Source organism: Orbicella franksi, chromosome 11 (genome assembly GCF_964199315.1).
Source record: "Orbicella franksi chromosome 11, jaOrbFran1.1, whole genome shotgun sequence".
Taxonomy (NCBI): Eukaryota; Metazoa; Cnidaria; class Anthozoa; order Scleractinia; family Merulinidae; genus Orbicella; species Orbicella franksi.
In genome coordinates this window covers 9,522,366-9,545,092 of record NC_138155.1, presented here as the reverse complement: position 1 = coordinate 9,545,092, position 22,727 = coordinate 9,522,366, and the positions used below count along the sequence as shown (strand labels likewise).

Here is a 22,727-nt window from a genome sequence, read left to right as displayed (position 1 = left end):
TCAATCCAGGATCTCTCGGATCATGGTGCGTCCAAGAAACCGAAGAATCCACTCCCAGAGCGCGCAAATAGGAGAAATCACAAATGCTCGCGATTGGCGTTCTTGCTGACTGTTTTGAAATTACGCATTTGAATCTCTTTGAGCGCTGAGAATAAACGTTACCGAAAGATACCTGTTCTCGACTCATTGAATTAGCGAATAATAGAAGTTACTTCCTGGTGGTCACGCCATTGACCTCTCCATCAAACAAAGAGAGGTGATTTTGGCATGCATGTTTTCGGTTGTATTTCGAACGCGCAATTCAAACAGTATCCTTAGAATTTAGCTTGAGACAAACTTTTTCAGTAATTGAAGCCGTTAGAACAGACCAGAGCACTGTCCATGCTTTTTTTTTTTTTTTTTCAAAGCTGGAGGAAACTTTTATTTTCTCTTCTAGAACTTCCACTTTTGTCGAAAATTCCCGCCAATTCAGTCACCCCAGCTAACGGCAGCGCAGGAAAACAAAAATTTAAGCGAAAGTAACTTGGAACTCTTTGTAAAAACGCAAAGATTCAACTTACCTGGAGCAAGGAAGGTAAATATGAACGCAACCAAAACGATCCAAATCACTCTCATGTCATTCTCGAAGGTAAATGAACGCTGCAAAAGAGACTGCGAAAATTTCCGAATGAAAACTGAGCTTTAACGTGACGTCATAAAGGTTAATAGCCAAAATCAACAGTAATTGACAATAAATTGTAACGTAATTATCAAGGGGCGATGCTAAAGGCCTTTTAAAGTATCTTTTGCCGTATATTTATTTGCTTGATACGTCTTTCTGCTGCAAGAAAACCATATTGCGGTCCTCAACTATGCCCGAAGCGCTACCATCACATATAACACACGCTATGTTATAACATTGCATTACACGTTAATTAACGGTTGTGGTTACATTACGGGGGATTGAAAGATACTTTATGTAATCTGTTACATGATGAAAAAATCTCCTGAATCCTTTTCATAAAATCCTTTATTTTATGTTATACGAAGTATTCCTCGAAATGTTTTCAAGCATTTATCTGCAGATGCATGCACGGTAAAGAAAATTTTCGACTTTTAGAGTATTGCTTTAACGCTAGCATTTAACGGGTAGCTTGATAACATTTTTAAACGTTCACTGCTTAGAGGAACAAAAAAACACTCTGGGTAACGCGAGCGAAACGCTGTACTGTATTCTCAAGCCTATGGTCCTATCTCTTCTTGAGAGTCAAAGATAGGTGCCTGGGAACGAGTTTGACCCAAGCAAAGCTTACGAAACTGCGGACTCAGGCCACGAGCAGTGAAACAACAGGTTTTCATGCTGTCGGAAATAAGCTCTCCGTTATCCTTAAATTTTCTGTATAAACGGAGTTTGACTGCACGATCCCGTTCTCAGAAACTGCATTAATTTTAGGCAGCATCGACACTCGACAACTCACACTCAATGTCTTTTGTTTGCTTGTTTGTTTGTATATTTGATATTTTTTTTCAGTAGTCCTGATTTAAATCATTTGTAATGGTCCGCTTTTCACATTCTGTTTACTACTGCTATATAGCTCACTCAAACCTATCAAAAGGTAAGACAAAAATAATGGAATTTTCTACTTCAATGGGCCCTTTGCAGGATCCGGTCACATGGTACGGAATAAATTATGCTGGGACGCAAGTTACACAGTGGAACTTCTAAAACAAAGGAAAGTCGGGCCGGACTGGTACGAGTTCCTTTGCTTTGGAAGTCCCACTGTGTAACTTGCGTCCCAGCATAATTTATTCCGTACCATGTGACCGGATCCTGCACAGGGCCTATTATACCTCTTGGGACTTTATCACTGTTTATTATGCTTTTTTATTATATGGCATATGTTTGCAGCCGATATATCGCACGCTCTGATTGACTAGTTCTAGGGCATTATTCTCCCGTAATGCCCAGGGGCCGATAATGGGCCTGCGAAATCAAAGCAAAAAGCCATATAACAAACAACTTATTAACCTCAAACGCTCCGTATTTGCGGGAAAATCTCAAACCTCGGCCTTGCCGTATACGTATACGGTTTGAGATTTTCCCCTAAAGACCTCGCTCTCGGTTAACAAGTAGTTAATAGCGACTTTCTTCAATTCCTACTGTTGAATCAGTCAGTCTTTAAACAGTTTACGCGCATAACAAGAAATCTGGCTAGGTGATAATTTAAAAGCGAGCAGAGTAGGGATTGTTAAGACAGTTTCTAGAGGAAATGAAATGGTAGGGGTAACCTCCTCTCTACCTAATAACGTTGGATTATCCTAGTCACTATGGTAACAGGCGAGAGGCTCCGGTTTCTTAACATGGAGGTGAACTTCAATTCGATAAGGTGATATAGAAATTAGAGAAACTTGTACCATTTTTAAATTTATAAAACCAGTTTTTTTTTTTTTTTTTTTTTTTTTTTTTTGCTTGTTTGTTCTAGAGGCTGCGGAAAACACAAATTTGTAAAGAAGGGTCTGGGGTTCCTGACAATCAACTTGCTCCATTATGCTCCTAGGTGACGTAAAGTATTGTAAGAGTGACTTGATCAAAAATGTAACACCATATAATCCGAGGCCAGAGCGCCAGCTCCCGCCCCACTGGAAAACTGACCTCGCGAGGTCTTCTGAGTGCCGTATTTGGATTTATACTTAGCTCTTATTAACCGAGCAGGAGGTCTGTTTGGGAGAAACTTGACCGAGGTCGTAAGTACAGAACGAACGCAGTGAGGTCTGTACACACGACCGAGGTCAAGATTCTCTCACACAGACCGACTAAGCTTGGTTAATAAGATGTTTATTATATGGCAAACAAAAACAATTTAATTTTTCTAATGTAACTGGTTTTTTCTAACTAACATTTTGCTTGCGAACGGCGATGAGCTGAACTAAATCCTGCCAAAGATTGCTCGTCCTCTGTACTTTTTTTCTCATCAGTCTTTTTGGCACTTCCATAAATAAATATTGTTAGAAGAAAATAGACAATGATTTTGCATTTTAAAGTGCACCTAACCCCCAAAATTTTTTTTCGCTAAAACGAATCTACTTGTTATTTGAAATAGTTCTGCGAAAAAATTTTTGGATTCCGTTAAATCCTCGATTTTCTGTGCCCGGACAAAATCTCGAAAATAGCTCCAAAACACCGCCATTTTGTTTCACGACCGAGTTTGAGGAGAATGGGTCCAGCGGCTCTTGTGAAGTCTACCCAGGAAGGTTGGATATCTCACGCCCTCTCATTTCCTTTAGGACGGTGCAATACACATTACATACATACACACATACTTTATTTGCAACTCCCCAAAGGGGCTTTTCAGTTACAAAAGGAATAAAAAAGATAAAAATACGTCAATTAAAATGAATAAACAAACTGGGTAAGGAGTCTAAAATTAATTACAGTATTAAAGATTTAAAAATTTAGAAAGTTTAAAATTGAATATTAAGAATTTACATTATTAACATTTAAAATATGTTTGGTCAAGTGTCCCTTAAAAGCTTTCACAGAAAGTAAACTTTTCAAATCATCACTTAGCTCATTCCAGATTTTTGCTCCGCGATATGCAAATGATCTTTGTCCGGTAGCCAGTCGGCAACGTGGAATGTTTAAGTCATTACTCTGTCTGGTGTTTCTTGTAGCGATTTGAGATCGGAAAATGAATTTATCAATCAAGTAGTCTGGAACAAGATTATGAATACATTTGAAAGTCATCACAGCGTCATTTATGTAGAGTCTATCGCTGACCTGCAGCCAATTCAAGGATTTGATGCCTTGTGAGATATGGTCGTACTTACGCAGTTCCAATACAATACGTGCAGCAAAATTTTGCACCAACTGTAATTTCTCGATGTTAGACTTGCTTGTGTTCGACCAGACTGTAGAACAGTAAAACAGCTTACTGAAGATAAAAGAATCCATAAGTAGAAGCAATGTCTTCTTATCCAATAAATGCTTTATCCTGTTTATTTCTATCAGTTTGTGCATGCAGTTAGAAGCTGTTTTTGTAACGTGATCGCTGTAAGTTAAAGATTGATCAAGATAAAGACCAAGGTCTTTGGCGACAATGACGGGATTGATTTCTTTTCCAAGCATTAAGACAGGTACTGCAGGCAATTGGCGGAGAAGTTGCGGCACGCCAATAAACAGAACTTTGGTTTTGTCCGGGTTAATTAGAAGAGAATTTTTGCAGCACCAGACACAGATATTTTTTAGATCCTCATTCAAATTGTCGATTGCAGTAGTTGTATTAGTTGAAGGAAAAGATAAATAGAGTTTGTTATCGTCAACATAGCAGGCAGATTTGCAGTGTAGAGGGACAGACAACAGGTCATTTACGTAAATAGTGAACAGGACCGGTCCCAGAATTGATCCCTGCGAAAAGTGCGCAGAAATGCCTTCCAGAAGTGCTATCGACTGCTGCAGCAATATCCCAGATCCAAAAAAGATGTACTGTACAATTTACTCACGATGATCAGCTAATGGTGCAATAAAGACTTAAACGATGGTTGATTTTGTCGAACCGAAACAAGCGAACTGAATCTGTGAGAACCATTGAAGAACTCTCACTGGACCTTGTTCCGCAGACTTTCGAACGCTATTTTCATAAATTTTCAGCTTAAAGCTAACCAGCAATTTGTAGAAATACTACCGACAACCTATATCTTCCAATCCCGCAGTATTTATAACATAACCGGCAAAGTTGAGTGATCCGATCATGATCAAGAAGCGTTATACTGATATGTAAATAGATCGCAACTGTACGCCGCTAACCAACACTTATTTCTCTTTCGAGTTAGTTGAAAATCGAAGATTAATCCTTTAGAATTACATGATAACAAAATTGTTAGACTCACAGAGTTTTTCGAAGGTTTGGAAATCAGCAGTGCGACAAAGATTCTGTGCAATGGCGTCGAAAATATGACCGCGTAACATTGTGTGCGGACCGCTTAGGGAACACATCCTTTTCGCTTATCCGACGAATTTCACTGCAAACTTTGAGAACAATTTACATTGGTTATTTGGAGTTACGACTTAAAACGTGTGACAATGTGAAATCGGTAATCGTATGAAACGTTTCCTTCCGCCTTGCTTCCCGCAGCTTCAAAAATACAGGTCTAAACAATACGATTTTCAATCGATCGAAGCCAATGTTTAGAGGTCATCAAGTCTCGAAAACTGCAACACGTACGTCGCTCTTATAAACATGAAGCATTCAACTGAAAGTAAAACACAAACTGGATTTAACAGAACAATCACACCTTGACAAAATACATTCTCGCTAAGGACAAATGCAAACGGGCTATAAACACGCGAGGGAATCTTATGTTTAGTTGACGAAATTACCATCCAAAGCAATCCTTGAGTTTTCTTTCCTGCGTTTCGTTTGCCTGCCCTCCACTTCGTATCTAGCTTTCCATTCCTAATATACAAGCAGCTCGTCCGCAAAGAAGTCTTCCCCTTCGTCGCTTGAAATATTGTAAATTGCTCTCAAAGCTCTAAGCAGTGAGTTCACAGTTGTCGAACGTGCTCGATCGAAGTTTATTTCGGAGTCTTCGAAATCGAAACTTAACTCTGACTCTAGTGACGAAAAAGAAATGATTCTGAGACAAAACTTGGACGTTTTAGTCCCAAAATACATCGGAACGATTAGTTTTGTATTCCGTTTTCTCGAGCAAATACAGAGAGTTGACTGAGGCGCTATTGTGTTTGGTTCCTGGGTAGACGTCATCAAGTACCGCCGCCCCAGACTCCCTAAAACGCGGTCGTGAAACCTTCAAGCGCGACTTTGAAAGGGCATAGAAAATCGAGGATTCAACCAAATTCAAATATTTTTCGCCCAAATGCTTCAAATCAAGTCTAGATTCGTTTTAGCGAAAAAAAAATTGGGGGGTTAGGAGCACTTTAACTTTTTTTGCTACAAAACGTTACCGGTCTAGATGCCGCTCTAGATGGGAAAATCTACACCACTTTCAATATCGATTTCAGCCAATTAAATTCGTGAATCTGGTTGTTCCCAGTCCTTGTGAGACAGAGCCATATGATAATAGTGGATAATGAACTCCAGGACAAAAATATCTAAAACAGATCGTTTTCCTCAGCAAATTAAAAATAAAATCAACATTTATTATTGCACACTTTTCCATACAATGGAATGTATCTACATCTCATGTTTCCGTTACTATTTACATTTACATTGTTAAGACGAAACGTTTGTTACAGAAAATAAATGGTGAAATATGAAAATACTCTTTGTCGACAAAGATGCCCGTGCATTTAACAATAATATCTAACTGTGTTCGCATATCAAGCACCAGTCATTTAGCTGTCAAATCTGAAGAAAAAAAAAAAAAAAAGAAAGAAAAAAAAACGTAACAACCAGTCAACAAACCTGCTATAAAGTGTTACAGTCTAACAAACAGAAATTAGCCGGGCGAGCCTCCTGGGTAGGAGTACTCTCAAATTGGGTCGGGGGGGGGGGGGTGCAGCCTGCTTCCCAAAACCCTTACCATTTTTAAGACCAAAATCTGCAATATTCCCTTCCCAATTTATATGACTTGACCAAAAATTCGATACTCTATTTAAGATTTGACCCTTAAATCAATACTTTGTTTTAGACCTACGTTATAATTAGTTCCCTAGTTCAGACCAATGTTATGCTCATATGTTTTTAATAGGTAGGATAGCTTCTTCCAAAAAAACATACCCAGAATGCAAAAACCTACTTGAGTAGCCTATTTCTGATCAAAACGGCTAAAGACCAGACCTTTTTGGGGCTGCACATATCGAAATAGCCCATATAAGTACATCTTTTGTGTGTGTATATCTGCACTAAGTAAGTAATTAGTAAGTTATTACGCTGACTATACTTGTTTCAGATTTACGATGTTTGCTCCGAGCTCGAACTGTTTGACATTAAAATTAAAGCACTGTGGTAACTGATCTTGAATCACTACAATAATTTAAAACAGAAAAGCTATAATACAAAAGTACCTGGGCAGTTTGAAAAACTTCCCCCGTCTTGCTCTCTTGATGTACTTTTCACAGTAATAGCAGAGACATCCACCTTCTGGATCAACAGGAATGCGAGGCAAATTATAAATATCTCGAATGGCCTGCAAGCCTTGTAACACGTCACGTGGCCTGATTCCTTGCGTTTTCTTCATCTTAGTATCCTTCTGAAGCTCCTGTTTTGAAAAAAAAGTGTCTATGAAGACGTGGCTTGAGCTTTCAGCACTATCTTTGGGTAAATTGTCAGTAAACGTATGGCCGCTGCTAAATTCAGAACTGGGAGAACGGAAAATAGTGGTAAGTTTGGATCGATCTCTCTGTCGCAGTCTCATATGCATCACTCACGAAATTCGCTCGCATGTTTTGCTCAGTGACTTGGTTACGCGGCTCCACGCCGAAACAAAATATTCTTGCGCAAAATCTCGCTAGCTACGTAGCGTGACAACTAATACCACAAGTTTCCACTTGAAATGCTTTTAACTTATTATCATGTGTAGAAACTTTAAAAATATTAAGCAAAATAACTTACGTCAGATTTTTCTTCCCTGAACATGACTTCCTGTAGTGTCAAGCCGCTGGCCTGATGACACCGGACCTTTGATCTAGGTTTGATGAGGTGGTTTTTTCTTCTAAGTGTTTTTTATCCATTTTATGTTTCTATTTGTTGGCCATCAGAAATGCTGTTTGTATTCATTTCAAGGTTTTGCTCCTGTTCGAATCAATTTTTTTTTTGTCCCGGAAAATCGGACAGAGGTATTTCGCGCACACTGCGAATCGTACCTTTCTGGCGCTCCTCAGCGTGGTCTCGCTGAGTATGTTTTAAAATACGAACTATTAGACTATGTTTTGATCAAAGTCCTCCTGATTTGCTACCAAAGCGTGTCTAAAGGGCGTGTTCAAGAGTAAGTATTCGTAACTCGTACCTTCCATGTTTTGTAGTTCTTGTGATTCAACACTCTTATCTTTGCAGCAGAGCTTGTGGAAGAACTCTGTGAACCTGATGGGGATTCCATGACAGAAGATTTCGATTTGAAGGAGAACAGCTTACTGTTGAGGAAATAAAACAGACATACAGTAAAAATATCAGAACAATAGTCCAAAGAAGAGCTTTTAAAACTAGACTTTTCGAACAACCTGCTTTTGGGGCTCTACAGCTTAAGAGCAGTCTAGAAAGCAATTTTTCTTTTTTTTTTTCCGATGACGATCAGTACGTTTTGTTTGAGAGCGGTTTTCAATTGAATGTTGAATAGTAATTGGTTCTGCACTTTCTACGGAACAAGACTGGCTTAAAAAAACTCGCGCCTATTTTTTCATCCAATCAGAGGTAAAACCAAAATCAATCGTGACTCGCTCGCAGACGTTTTCCCGCGACTTAGAGTACGCTACAAGTAATCAGTTCGCGTTTTGATTGGTTCACCGTATTGTCAATGGCCTATTTGCATTTGTTAACTACATTGACTACGAAATTTGAAATCTTGACGATTGGTATTACTAGTTATTTCAGATTTACGATTTTTGTTTGAGGTCTTATGGTAACTGAATCTAATCAAAACAAAAATTTTAAACGGAAAGCTATGATGAAACAAGCTAATTAAAACCTGACCTGGGCAATTTGAAAAACTTCTCACGTTGAGCTCTCTTGATATGCTTTTCACAGTAATAGCAGAGACATCCACCTTCTGAATCAACAGGAATGCGAGGCAGATTATAAATATCTCGAACGACCTGCAAGCCTGGTAACACGTCACGTGGCTTGATCCCTTGCGCCTTCTTCATCTTAATATCCTTCTGAAGTTCCTGTTTTCAAAAATGTAAGAGTCTTTCAGTTGTTGCTGTTGAAGGGTAACTTTTCTACTCATGCCTTTGGCTACATGGATGTTTAAATCGCCTATAACGGAACGAGGAGCACTGAGGCTAGTTAAGAAAAAAACAATGTACAACCTAATTTCTAGTTTCCACCAACGCATACCAGGGTTGCTTGGTCTTAAACCTGTCATAAACTGCGTCCTCCGAAAATACGAGCCATCGCTCAAAAAAAGCCTGTTATACTATGCTAAGCGTAGATACGTTCAATTCTTACCTTCCATGTTTTGTAATCCTTGTGGTTCAACACTCTTATCTTTTCGGAGGTGCTGGTTGAAGCGCCTCTGTCCTCAGGGTTTGTAGATTCGTCTTCCCATCGTGCCTCACGCTTGGACTTAGGCCTCACGACATCTCTTGGCTGTGAGCGGCTTAGTGAAGACAACTTCTCATTGGCAGCAGACGTTTCTTCCTTGTCGTCATCACCTCCAATAATATCAATGATAGCATCACGTTTTGTCACATTTTTCATATCTGCTTTCTGGTTCGTGTAGAACACTTCTCCAGAAAAAGACTCAGATTCAGATTTCACCGAAGACTCCTCCTCACTTTCACTTGAGAAGATGATTTTCTCGTCATTATTATCCATAGTTATCGCGACTTCTTTACGTACAGCAACAGGTGTCTTAAAGGACTCTGTCGAGGAACTGGTACCATCGCTTGCCATGGTGATCCTAGGTGTCGATTCATCTGAAGCTGTAGGCAGTAAAGAAACGCTGGGCTTAGATGGGTGTAGCGAAAGTAAAGAATCAAAGGTTGTCCGCTCGGGTGATGCAGATGGACCAGGCATTGATTGAACCGTAAACAGAGGAGTGCTGAGAACAGTTTTGTCTGTCAGGTCGTTGGTTTGAACTGATAAACGGGTGACGGTTGCCAAAGAATCCGCACAAACTTCCGTCTCTGATGCCTGTGATATTAAAGGCTCCGAGTTCAAAGATACAGAGGAAGGTGTTTCAGTCGGTTTTACTTTTGAAGAGTCAGACAGGGACGTTGTAGTGAACGAAAAATCCAGCGATTTTGTCTCAGAAATTTCCTCACTTGTCCAAACCTTTGTTCTAGGCGAGTCATCGAGTGTAGGAACAGCCATCAATGGAGTTGGGCATGGTCTTAGCGTGTTGGTCAGTGTCCATATTTTCTGCTCTTGTGTCGAATGGTCTGGCGGTTGATAAATTGACGTGACTGATCGTGATCTTCCTGAAGATGCGTCTGCTGTTGTTTTTGGACGAACACCCTTTGATGCTTCCTGGTTACACTCCATGACTGATTTGTCAAAAATGATTTCTTCTTCATTCAGCTCTTCTCTGGAGTAACCAGTTGAAGGACAATTTGACCCCAATTTACGCGTAGGACGTCGCCACCACATGTTAAAAATTCTCCTGCAAAAAAATGTGAGGAAGAAACGAAGTTTTAAATTTTTGGCTTATAGATAGCATCCCCAACTTGTATTCTCTCTGAAATAATACAAACAAATACATTAAGTTGCCGTGCGTCCATTTAGTAACTGATCACAACTGACTTCAAGATGTGGTCAGAGCAAAAAAGTGGCACAGGAGGCCATAGCTAAGTGTGCCAGTGAAGTTCTTCCTCTAATCGATTATAAGTAAGAACCAATAAAAATGCGACAATGATTCTAGTTATTGTGTAACACCTTTATACCATGTTTTAAGTAACGGTTGAAAACACCAAAGCGTTATAAAGCATATTTTTTATCTCGTAAATTGCACTGATTCTATATAATATATTGAAGTTTTGACTGCCAAGCGATAAGGGGTTACCCGCTCTCTCAATGAAGCAAAATTGTATTTATTTATTATTCAAATAGGTAAATTTAATTCGCATATGACACGCTTTGCACGCTCAAAGGTATAAGATATTACCTCCTGATACTTGGGATCAAGCTTCTTATTTATTTAAAAGAGAAAACAATGTACTTGAGAGAACTTTCTTGTCGTTGGTTGTAGTAAAGTACCGATAAATGTAATGATAAATTAATCTCGAGTATATGCCTTGTTTGTTAAATGGGTATAAATTTTGGAACCTTTTGCTCTAAACTAACGAAAGAATTTTGAATCTTTCCCGATGTAAAAGCATCATCATTAGCTACATCCATTGTCTTAAATCGACTTTGAAACTGTTGAAAAAGATTTTTTGAGAATATACGAGACAAAAACATCTGTCTGGATCAGACAAGTGATTCGCTTACTAACTTCAATACACATGCTTAACTTTACTACAAGGAATTTAGCGGTGCGTTACAAATAAAATTTCTTATGATATAGATAGGACCCTGCGCGGTCTCTGATTGGTCAAAAACCATTTTTATCAGAGAATAAAACATAGAAAAAGCGTATTTTATTGTTTTGTACGTGTAAAATCTATATCATAAAGCAAACGAAGAAGCCTAAGCCGTGTATTACACTGATATTTTTTTTTATAAAACACTCCGGAAATTTGAGAACACTCGAGAAATGTAGAGAACTGCGGCTCGTGTTTTCTACATTTTCCTCGTGTTCTCAAATGCCCGTCGTGATTTATCACAGTGTAATAAACGGCTTAGGCTTCTTTATTTGTTAAGTAACAAGATTGAGACTGACTTACCACATACGAGGGACACCAGTGAAGATAAACAATAACATCAAAATGCCTGCCAAAATTCCTGCGGCAGAAGCTGCCTCTGAACTCGAGTCTACTGGCTCTTCATCCTTCGATTGAGATTTCTTCTTCTTGATCTTGAAACTCTTTCCTTTCTTACTGTCGTTTAACTTGACGGGATCGTAAGCCGCTTTCCAACGAAGCCCTGAAGATGCCTTCACTCCAGGATGAACAGCCATCTTGTGTTGTGGCATTTCAGATGTTCCGGCTTGTCGTGTTGACCCTTCGTGTCCAGTCACCATTGGTTCGCCATGAGGTGAAGAACTGTCCTCCTTATCATTACTGTGTGAAGATTTCTGGTCATCTTGTCCAGTAGAATTGTCTTCTTTTGAAAGCCAGTCTGATACTGCATCAGCCGTATCGACTGATGGACTAACCATTTCTTCTATTGGTAAAATCGTCAATTTGAAAGGCACTGTGATATTCGTCTTGTATGGTAAACCCGTGATTGATGATGGCTGTCTTTTCTGGAAAGTAAATGCCTCCATTTCTTTGCCATCTTTCAAACTAAAAGCTGATGTAGGTATTCTAGTACAATGTGATGATTTTAAGACGTTTTGTCGCCTTGCCGAACGTCTCATGGCGAACATTAGCTTTCGCATAGTTGAGCCGTTTCTGATCTTGTCAGCTGTAGTCCATTTTAACTTTAAGGCCTTCTTAGACGCCGGTAAAACTCTGCCGTCCAATGAGCCAACTCGTTCATCATTAGATGGGAATGAATCCGTGGTTGTTGATATTTGGACGGGAAACTTGTTTTGTCGGGAGCGAAGCGGTACATCAGCATGTCTCGCTGAAGAATTCTTGAATCCGGTCACTTCTTGAGAGGACTCCTTGAACAGATGGTTTGGTTCCTCTGCTGCTTAAATAAGATCAATGTTTTAATTTTTGTGGTGTTCACATGATCGCTGAGTTAATTAGAAGAAATTCCAAGACCCCGCCATCTACCAGTCGGTTGACAAATTTACACCCTGTATCTTCGGTGCGCCATGTTTTGTTTCTCGGTTGCAAAGATCTCGCGAAACAGCTCTTTATGTTAAAAAGAAGAGAGGATATTACAGTAATTGGATGTCAAATATCTTCAGTAAAAATGAAACGCCCGGATTTTTTTTTCTGTTTTTAAACAGAAAAAATTGAACCCACACTTGACCAAAAAGGAATGCTAATCACATTGGAAAGTAATAACAGTACTACAAAGACTTGCAGTCTTGCTCTGTTTTGTTCAATATTTTTCTGCAAAGACAACTTAGGCCCCGCGAACATTTACAGGACGGTTTAATTTTGTTTGTTTCATGTAATGTAAAAGAATTTAACGACATTGATCTGTCAGAATTTCTGATCAAAATTTCACGACTTTTTCAGCGAGTAAATTCAACTCTGCAGAGCTGTAGTGGAACAACAGTTTTCCATGGGAACTTTCGAAAAGAGAAGAGGGCTGAGAACGAGTGAGTGCCTTAAAGACTAGTTTTCACTAGCGCATAAGCATAAACACAAGCCGACATATACAGACGCAGTAAGATGCTGATAATTAGCGCCTTTTGTTGGAAATTTCCCAAACAAAAGGTGCTTATTATCAGCATCTTGCTGCATCTGCGTATGTCGGCTTGTGCTTATGCTCATGCGCTACTGAAGACTGTCTCAAGAATGCAGTTTTTGTCTGTTGTTTACATCTTTCTGTCAGAGCTTTTGTCTTGTAACGAAACAAGAGAAAAGGAGATCGCATATCACCGAAAGTGTTGCTAACGAGCAATCAGAACGCTAGTGTGCATTTGCGGCAACAGTTAAAGCTTAATTGTTCTTAAATAGTTACTATAAAGGTAAATCTTACCTTCGCAAACTGTGTACGATACCAAGATACTCAATAGAATTACTGTGAAAACGTTTTTCTTCTCCATTTTTGGCGATATTATCTTATTGAGATAATACAACACAAATGAAATAGAAGAATGATCTTTTTCACGTCATAAACGCATTATAGAGCGCGCGCGGAGCGACGCACGCTCACAGCAACGAATGCACCTGTAACGGCACGAGTAACGCAAGTTGCTAATTGTTTGAAACAGTTAGCAGTCTACAATCTGCGCGACAAAGGGTGATCGGCTACATAAAATTGAAGGAAGAGCTGAAATGAGATGCTAAAATGCGACAAGGTGTTACAAGTAGCAGACAGCAAACGTCTCTGGCATCGTCGTTATGAGTAAATTGAAAATTTACACACGCGATGCAAAAAAACAAACTCTGCGCACGATTCGAGCGGCAAAATAAAACCGCGCGCTACAAGCTACCCAGAATGTGTAATTAGCCTTTGGATTTGTCACATTATTATGTTCATTGTTTATCGCCAGTGCTGTGTCTATATTATTTAATGAGAAATAGCTTCATTTTTAGAATGGGCAAACGGAAGTATGTTTAAATTATATAATAGGTTCATAAGTTATTTTATCTGGAAACAAAGTCGAAATTTTGTGCTGTTTGTCTCAAAGTTATCAGGTTGCGAAAAACAGGAAGAAAAAGGAAAAAATTAAATAAAGACATATTAACAGCTGCAGGCGAAAGTTAGCTGTTCGTTTCATTCAGAATCTGGGAGTCTAAATTCTCCAAGGCTTGACGTATAGAACCCATAACAAAGTCCAATTTTGTGTCGCATGAGAAATATTGGACAATCACAAGCGATTTTTCGTACCTTTTTTCGCAATTTATTTAGTCGTACACCTATACTATACCACACTCTCATAGCCAGGCTGGGCGTGTGTTCGGGAAGGCAAAACTCTTTTCGTCAGGTGGCTCATAAAAAGTCATGTGACAAAAACGCGAGTGCTGATTGGCAATGTAAATTTTGCATCCGCGCTATCCGCAGATGCCTTATTTCATATTCACCTACCCAACTTTTGCGGTCGCGACAAAATTAATGGACAAAAAGTAGTAGTAAGGAGCCCTACGCCATCGTGATAAAGTATAAATTTCAACCCGATTATTGTTCTTTACAATGTGCAAAGGTCAGCAGCGGGCTTTAGACAAGCTGCAAAATGCAATACTTTGGAACATGGACCTTACACTGAAATACCGTAATTTTTCGATTATCTTATCACACCTTTTAGGGAAAGTACTTCAAAGGTGTAAGAATATCTTGAAAAACCCAATAATAAAGAGGGTATCATTATATTAAACTTAAATTACTACCCTTAGAGATGAAAGGATACTTCCTGTTACGTATTGGAAACTTCGCTGAAATTTTTTTGAGAAGATCGCAGATTGTGTAGTATATGACGAAGTTTTTGAAATGTTTTCAAGGATTTATCTGCGTATGCGTGCTAGCTAGACAAATTCTTCGAGTTTTATTTATTAATGAGCATTACTTTCAGGTTAGCACTCAACGCGCAGCTTGATAACAGTTTTTAAAAGTGCACTGCTTAGACTAAGTAAGAATATTTAAAATGGATTGAATTGAAAATGGGACCCATCATCTGAAATAGCAGCCAAACATTAGTAAGTTTACCAAATCTGAGAGTTACTGGTTTAAACGCAAAGGCATGGTACACTTTTAAACTTCGCTAAAATAAGAGAGCTTTGTATGGATTGGAGGGACGCTCTCGTTTAGAACATGGCTAATTCTGAATACTCAAGCGCAGATTAGTTCCCATGTTCCCATGTTCCCATGTTCCCATCTCTTCTTGGGAGGAAAAGACGGGACCCTGGAAACGAGGTTGAATTGACCGAAGCTCAAAAAGTCTGCGGATCTAAATCGTGGACAAAAGTCCTTGGGACACTTTGTAATGTAACGAATTATCTGTGTTTTAGAACTGAAGTTTAAACAAACAAACAAACAAACAAACAAACAACGCTGCTATATCCTTTTAAAACGCGTTGCTGTTTCCCCTTCCCACCCAATACAATGTTGAAAATCAGGTGAAATTGTCGGTACTGATTTCAACGTAGTATGTGTTGTGGGGGGCGAGGTTAGGCAGGTGAAGTTGCATTCGCGTCTGGCGTGTGCGCAAAAACGCCAAAAGGGCAAATGTGTCCCAAGACTTTTGTCCATGTTTGTAGGTCACAAGCAGTAGAATTGCAGGCTTTTATGCTACTCGGAGCTGAGGATTGACATGTAAGCTTCCGTTATCCGCACATTTTTTGTATGAACGGAGTCCGACTGCACAATCTCGTTCTCAGAAACTGAGCTACTTTTAGGCAGCAGCGGATGTTTGTCCCGACGAAATATTCAATTAGCAAATAATTGGACACCAAAGTAGTTTCTTGTTCGTTTGTCCTTTTAAAGAGAATCCGTCCTTTCTTTATCAGCTCACCCTGAATGATTTTTGCTTGTTTGATTGTATATTTGATATTCTTTCAGTATTCCTGGTTTGAATCATTTGTAAGGGGCTGCTTTTCACAGTCTGTTTACTACTGGTCAGCTCACTCAAACCTATAAAAGTTTAAGACGAGATTATTCAACTTTTTTCTTTAATTATATCTCTAAGGATAATACTGCTTCTTAGTCTTGCATTACAAACACCCAAACAAGGGGGTTTGTCACTCATTATTATGCTTTTATACGGTGACTTTCTGCAGGTTCCTACAGTTCAATCTTTCGGAATTTTATGCGTATAACAAGAAATCTGGCTGGGTGATAATTTTAAGGCGAGACGAGTAGGGAGTTTCTCCGTAAGCTACATTGCATTTTAAAACGCGTCCACTTCAATGCTGGACTGAATCAAACATTCAAAGATTTGCATCAGCTGTTTAGAAACCCATGCTACTCGGCTCATTATTCCTTCCTTTAGGATGTCTAGAAATATAATTTTTAGTTACCATCAGATTGTGCACACTTTTTTGTGCCTCGATACAACCTAGAACCTTTTTCTTGGATTTGATTCTTCAAGGACTGGGCGGTATTATTTCCGCCTTGTAAATAATTTAGAAATGCATTCTTGCAGTTGCATTCTCACTCGACATCTCTGTCCCAAAATAGGATTAAAATGTATTCTGTATGAAAAGCGATACTGTAAACTACAATTTTTCCCCTTATTTCTGGTCAGTTGTTCACAACTCCCGCTGACTCGGACTCCCGATAACTCGAACTTTTTCCAATTTCTCTTGGGTTGACTGTAATTTTTAAAGTTGTGAAATTTGCATTCACATCATTCAGACACTGTACATCTTGCTAGAGTTATACCTATTGCAATTGTGTATTAAAATTAATTGTGGAATTATTAAAAGAGAGAGGAGAGAAAAAAAAAGATTATGTTAATTTTAAATCTATTGACCAAATTCCTAACTCCACACATTTCCATCCTTTTTGGCGAGGCGATCATTGCCGGTGCAGGGATCATTTCCGGTCCCGAGATCATGTACGGTCCCGGGATCATGTCCGATCCGGCCGGGATCATGTCTACAATAGTCCCGGGATCATTTTCCGGCCTGTGCATCATTGGTCTGACTTCAATGACCTTACTCCTCGAGTAGAGTCAATTCGATCTTTCCTAATAAGTCCTGTTCGACGACTTATCTTGGAACGATTCCTACTCGCTGGGTATGTGACCTTTGTGATCCTTTGCCTATAGCTGTCAGTACGTAGTCATGATTATCATGGTAATAAGTAAACAAACAAACAGACGAAGTCTTAATAGCTTACATAAATCGATGGTCCGAAGATTGCCAAGACATCTAGCGAAAAAAACTCCGTCTGGTTTCCCTTTTTCGCAAAAGATCTCCGCAATGACTTTTAACGTAATGCGTTTCTGCAGATTTTTGATAACCAAATTTGACAGAGCCATTTCAAGGCAGCCATCAGGAATATTGATTGATAAAGTCTGGCACGGTTTTGTAGAATAGTCCCTCGGGATTGATGCAATGCAGTAGTTTTGTTTCCACAGCCGAATTCGATGCCCGAGAAATTCGTTGGAAGCAACGTTGGGTCGTGTTGGGTTTCTACGCCGCTGTTTTCTCACAAATAGATAAATTGCAGCGAAACATTTAATCAGATAGGTTATGTTAGAACTTTTAAATTCAGGTATATCGTTTGTGGTTAGCTTTAAAACAGCGCATTGTTATCTAAATGCTGACACTCGCCGATCGCTTCTGTATGCACTGCATGCCATATAATTCTGCAAGCCTCGATGACCGTTGGTTGCCCGTCTTTCAGATTTTATACTGGGATCCTTTCGGTAGATAAATATAGCCGTGACCTCATGTTTATGCCCGGGGGGAGGGTACTCTCTTCTATCGGCTAAATAGGTATGTGCGGCTCCAAGGGGTATGCAAAGATTTCGCGCGGCTATTTTTTTTTTTCGCGGTTTTCCTTCGCGCCATGCACGACGGACTAAGCGAAAGATGGACCACTGGTAGTCTAGTATGATTTTTGAGTCTGAAAAAAGGGTATAGTTATTGAACATTTTGGTCTAAAATAGGGTATGTTATCACTATGGCTTGGCATTGGGTATCTTGTTTACAAGGGAGTATTTTCCGCACCATATAGCCATTTCTGGTTAGTTGAGGTCATATAATAGAGTCGTGTACTAGTTTTAAAGGTCTGAAATGGGGTATCAAATTTTGGCTCAAGTCTGAAATAGGGTATGGAAAATCACAAATTTTGGTCTGAAGTAGGGTACGTACAGATTCCAAGGTTCTTGCCGCACACCCCAACCAAAAGCATTGGGGAGTACCCCCCCCCCCCCAATCCGGTAATTATGTAACTAAACGTGCGTCATACTATAATTATCATGATAATTAAAATGTATTATCGCGATATGATAATTTTCTCTTTTTGCAATGTCATCATAGATTCCGCCCATAACAGGCAAGCTCCAATTTCGCTCCAATTTGTTGACACGGAGCACTATGATTGTTCCTCTGTGCCTCTTCCTTCTGCATTCCGCTGCGCTGCAAGCCTCAGCTGACCTCGCTGTAGAGCATTCCTTTTTCGCTGCTCTGGATGAAGATCAGAATGTGAAGCTTTACTGGAATGTCAGCACTGAAAACAAAGAAATTAACTTCACAGTGGAAGCCAAAACGACTGGATGGATCGGGTTTGGAATCTCCAGCGGGCAAGGCAAGATGAAAGGAGCTGATATTGTGATCGGCTGGGTGAAAGATGGAAAAGCTTACTTCAAGGTGAGTAAATGATTCTCACGTAGAACAAGTTGTTGGAGGAAGGCATGGAAGGTTACGATTATCAGCCTTTAGAATGTCTGTTAGAGCACATTAATTGCATAGGATAAGCCCGCTTTGCTCCGAATTTGTTTCGTAATAATTAATTGACGCATTCGGCAGTGTCAGATATTAGGCATCACGTAGTGTCAAAACTTTCCGGGGCCGGGGGTTACTCCTCCAAATTGAAATGGTGATGTTACTCCTCCAAGCTTTTTGTTGGGAGGGTATGACCCGAACCTTGAGATCTGTATCCTATTTCGGACCAAAATCTCTGATTTCCCACACCTTTTTTCAGATCTGAACGAAAAATCGATTACCCATTTCGGTTTTGGGTCATGCAGAGCTAACCATACCCTTTAGGGTTGCACATACCTATTTAAAGCCCATATAATGGACTACCCCCCACTCCCCGGGCAAAACTTGCGAATATTCCTCTTCGTTGACTTTGATTTGCTAACCATCGCTAGGCATCAATATTTCTTATTTCATGGTACTGAGTAGATATCTGCACCTAGAGTACCTCTGAGGACTATCTGACGATAACGTTTGTCGCCCACAAGCATTATGATTGTCACCGGCCCCCTAAGGATACTTTCTTCATGCCGCCGAGCCTGGCGACAAACGAAAACTCGACGGCTCCATCGATTAGAAACATTGCCCGTTCAATTCAATATGTTAATTTTGTGTAAAATGCTTTTCTCATTCCTGTGTTGCATAGTTTCCGGTATTAAACTTTGACCGGCGTCGAACAACATCTTACAGCTGACATTATCATGAGAAACTATTACGTAAGCAGTCAACTGCAGACTGCAGGCTGAGGGTAAAATGTAGACTGCAGATTACAGACTTCACATACTTCAAGTACATATCGTGTTATTATTGAGTGCTAACCGTAAGTATAGGTTATTCAGGGTAATTGCAGTAAAAATTTACACTTCAGTCAGAATGAACAGCGCTCCGGTTAGCTTATTTACCCGTTTAGCCTGTCTACCGGTTTAGATCTCAAGGATGAAAATGGTAAAACACGAAACGGTTAAAAATTTGCAGTTTGCAGTCTTCATTTACTCTCAGTCTGCATTTTGCTCCCGGTCTGCAGTGAGCAGTCCACGGTTTGCGTTTTACACTAAATTACGTAATCTTTACGAGAACAAAACAAGGACCCTTGAAAAGCAAAGTATGCCAGGCCGAGGGCCATAAAAAATATTGCAAGTTTGGCGTCCCGTATTTTATGAGGGAGGGAGTTTTATGAAACTATACGCATATTTAGTAAACTCGACGTGATAAATCAAGCGGTAAGAAGACCCAGGTAAGACCCATTGTTTTACGGTAAGTTTATGTTTATAATTATCTCTCTACAATAAGAAGGGGGGCATTGGGGTATAATAGAAACCGCGAAACCGAAGAAAAAAATCATCTAAAACCGCAAAAAAAAGTCCGCCTTTCGCCTCCTCGTGAAAAAACACAACACAATCCACAATTGCTTTTTCCCTTGCAGGCGCAGGAGGCACGTTGGAAACTGACCAAATGATCGCCTTGGTCTGCGAGGTCAAAGTCTCGGGCGTCATTCGAGACGCGTGATCACCTACCGTGACATTTAGTTTGCTTTGGCGTTTCGCGGCTATTCGAGATCAATTATATAATATGATATAAATTGCCGCTCAAATCGAAGAGAAACCGGGACCCAAATAGGACAAAATAGGAAAAACCAAAAACCACATCGGATACCAAAACCGTAAAACCGCTAGTATTTTTTGCGAAAACCGAAAACAAGATGCTAAGAAACGAAAAATCCGCAAACCGCAATGAACACCAAAACCGAAAAACCGAAGTCTTTTGGCACAAAAACCGAAAAAACGATCTAAAAAATAGCCAAAACTGCAAGACCGAAAATCCCAGTGCCCTCCTCAATAAGTCAAATAGCGCGTCATGTGCTAAAAATGTCCACATTAATAGTTGACCTTAAAAAACTGAACAACTGAATGCAAATTTCTACTGATAACCCCTTTGGTCGTCTTTGGGGGTGCGTGTTGCTCGGGCGTGTTGCTTGGGAATGCGTGTTAGTCGTATTTTCATGAGTATGCAAGGGATCCTTATGAAACTTGAGTTGACTAAGTTGATTTGTGCAGATCTAATAGCCTGCAGAACAGGCGATTATAGGAGCAGAGAGTGAAACGTGACCATTATCAGCTATAATCTGCATAACACAAGCGCAGTCACGTATAAAATGTTTTTGTTTTAAAAGAACAATGAAGAAGAACACTCCTGACCGATACGCGGTCAATATAACTATTGCGACGGATGCACGAGGCCGATATTCGCTGGAAAAACGACCAATATGGGTAGTATTTTTGTAACATTAACCAATGGGCTGCTTCAGTGACCCAAGTCTTCCCAAGGGTACTTGATTGTCTGTAACTGTCGGACCTTGTCAGTGCGATAAGGCTGCATGGTCATATCAAAATTATTTCACGGATAGTTTACATAACATGCGTTCCATTCCCTCACCATTTGCATTACGTCCGCTAAAAGACAAAGATCATAATCTCGATTATTCATTGCTGTCGGTAGGGTGTTCGAAAGAATAATTTGCGATCTTTCAGCCCCGGGGGAGGTACTCCTCCCGGGTACTCCTACATACTGGCTATTATATGTACGTGCCGCGGTTTTTGAGGTTCCCGATCTTTAAATAGGGTATCATTTAATTTTGCCCCCTGTTGGCATTGTGTTCCCCGGTGTGATCCTTAGATAGGGTACCTAAATTGTATCTAATAATATTCCAGTGCGTAAACGCCCGGCTAACGGAAATGAAATTTTATGCCCAATGTCACAGACACGAAATAAAGCTGACCCAATCACCCATTCTTAGTTTTTGTTATTCCCTTGAACAGGGTGTCATTTTTATTGGGAAAAGTACTTTAAGTAAGCGAAATGCTGTCCCTGATCGAAAGCGTAGCTGTCAGATATTTTCGTCAGCTGGACACAATATGACGACATACTAAAATGTCTTAACTGAATCCATTGAATTTCTCATTGTTAACCAAAACTGTATGAAATCCTTCACCGAGCCAAATTTTGCTCGATAGAGGCTAAGAATGGTCAATTGGACCAGATCTATGGCGAAAAAGAAAGTTTTGGAGAAAATTTGTGCTTTTCTTTAACTCCATTAACTTCGTGTAGCGAGTACTTCCGCCCCAACCCTCTCCCTCCCCGGGCTTTTAGCCAACTGTCAATCAGGTTTTAGAACGCTTAACAGCAGATTTATGAATATAGATAACAGTTTCAGAAGTGATGTAATATTCATACAATTACAATTAATTTTTACAAACCAAAAACACCCACTCACCAATTTTTAGACGTTATGTCATCTTCAGGGCAAGAAATGACATAACGTCGAAAACGTTTGATTTCTTAACTTTATTATTATTATTATTATTATTATTTTAAATATATCCTTTAAGCGTTGTAAAAAATATTTTCAAAAAATTATTGGGTCTTGTGTTAAATACATATTTCTAATTTACCTTTCTGTACTGTAGGATCGACATGCCGATGGTTATGGTTCCATCCAAGACAACTGTTTTCCAGTCCAAGTTACTCATTATCCCTGAGCTTATTTCCGGTAGCTGTCTTTTTTTTTATTTAGTATTAAAATTATTATTCTTATTATTTGTCTTTTTATCTTTTATTTTTTATTTTTTTGGCCGGTCTATTATTATATGCAACTGTGAATTATACTGTACATGCGACAATTCAAATTATTTTTTATTTGATGTATTCGTTTTCTTCTTTTTCATTGCCCGAGAGCCCACCACGTGATCAGCAAACTGAACTGCCTAGTACAAATAGTGGTCTTATCATGAGTAATGCCGTCTAAATGTGTTTGTGCTGTAAATATATTCAGCTCATGCGTAACAGTGACCACGCTTTGGTGGGACGAAAAGGCAGATCGCCTCATTTTCATAGCTACTTACGGGAGCAGAGTCCCGGCATTTCAAGTTATATTTGCCGCGTGCAGAATTACCTTGAATTGAACAAACCCCTAGAATAGTAG

General features: G+C 39.5%; 2 protein-coding genes across 2 annotated transcripts; one reads left to right on the top strand and one right to left on the bottom strand.

Annotated features, from left to right (window-relative positions):
* Positions 1–6,331: 6,331 nt before the first annotated feature.
* Positions 6,332–13,425, bottom strand: LOC145502071 (uncharacterized). The gene is made up of 7 exons (XM_081481362.1): positions 13,359–13,425; positions 11,480–12,392; positions 9,102–10,257; positions 8,625–8,818; positions 7,945–8,068; positions 7,004–7,197; positions 6,332–6,344 (listed from the first exon to the last, which is right to left on the bottom strand). The coding sequence occupies exons 1-7, from the start codon at positions 13,423–13,425 to the stop codon at positions 6,332–6,334; spliced, it is 2,661 nt and encodes an 886-aa protein (XP_081337488.1).
* A 4,778-nt stretch (positions 13,426–18,203) lies between these two features.
* Positions 18,204–22,284, top strand: LOC145502070 (MOXD1 homolog 2-like). Its single transcript, XM_081481361.1, has 2 exons — positions 18,204–18,637; positions 22,213–22,284. Exons 1-2 carry the CDS (start codon positions 18,365–18,367, stop codon positions 22,282–22,284), a joined length of 345 nt encoding a protein of 114 aa, XP_081337487.1. The 5' UTR covers positions 18,204–18,364.
* The last annotated feature ends 443 nt before the right edge of the window (positions 22,285–22,727 follow it).

Excerpts from the sequence above, each read along its gene's own strand:
- LOC145502071 (XM_081481362.1), bottom strand. The coding sequence starts at position 13,425 with ATGGAGAAGAAAAACGTTTTCACAGTAATTCTATTGAGTATCTTGGTA. Across the intron at positions 12,393-13,358 it reads ATCGTACACAGTTTGCGAAG|CAGCAGAGGAACCAAACCAT; the intron begins GTAAGATTTACC and ends ATCTTATTTAAG. Across the intron at positions 10,258-11,479 it reads ACTGGTGTCCCTCGTATGTG|GAGAATTTTTAACATGTGGT; the intron begins GTAAGTCAGTCT and ends ATTTTTTTGCAG.
- LOC145502070 (XM_081481361.1), top strand. The coding sequence starts at position 18,365 with ATGATTGTTCCTCTGTGCCTCTTCCTTCTGCATTCCGCTGCGCTGCAA. Across the intron at positions 18,638-22,212 it reads ATGGAAAAGCTTACTTCAAG|GATCGACATGCCGATGGTTA; the intron begins GTGAGTAAATGA and ends TCTGTACTGTAG.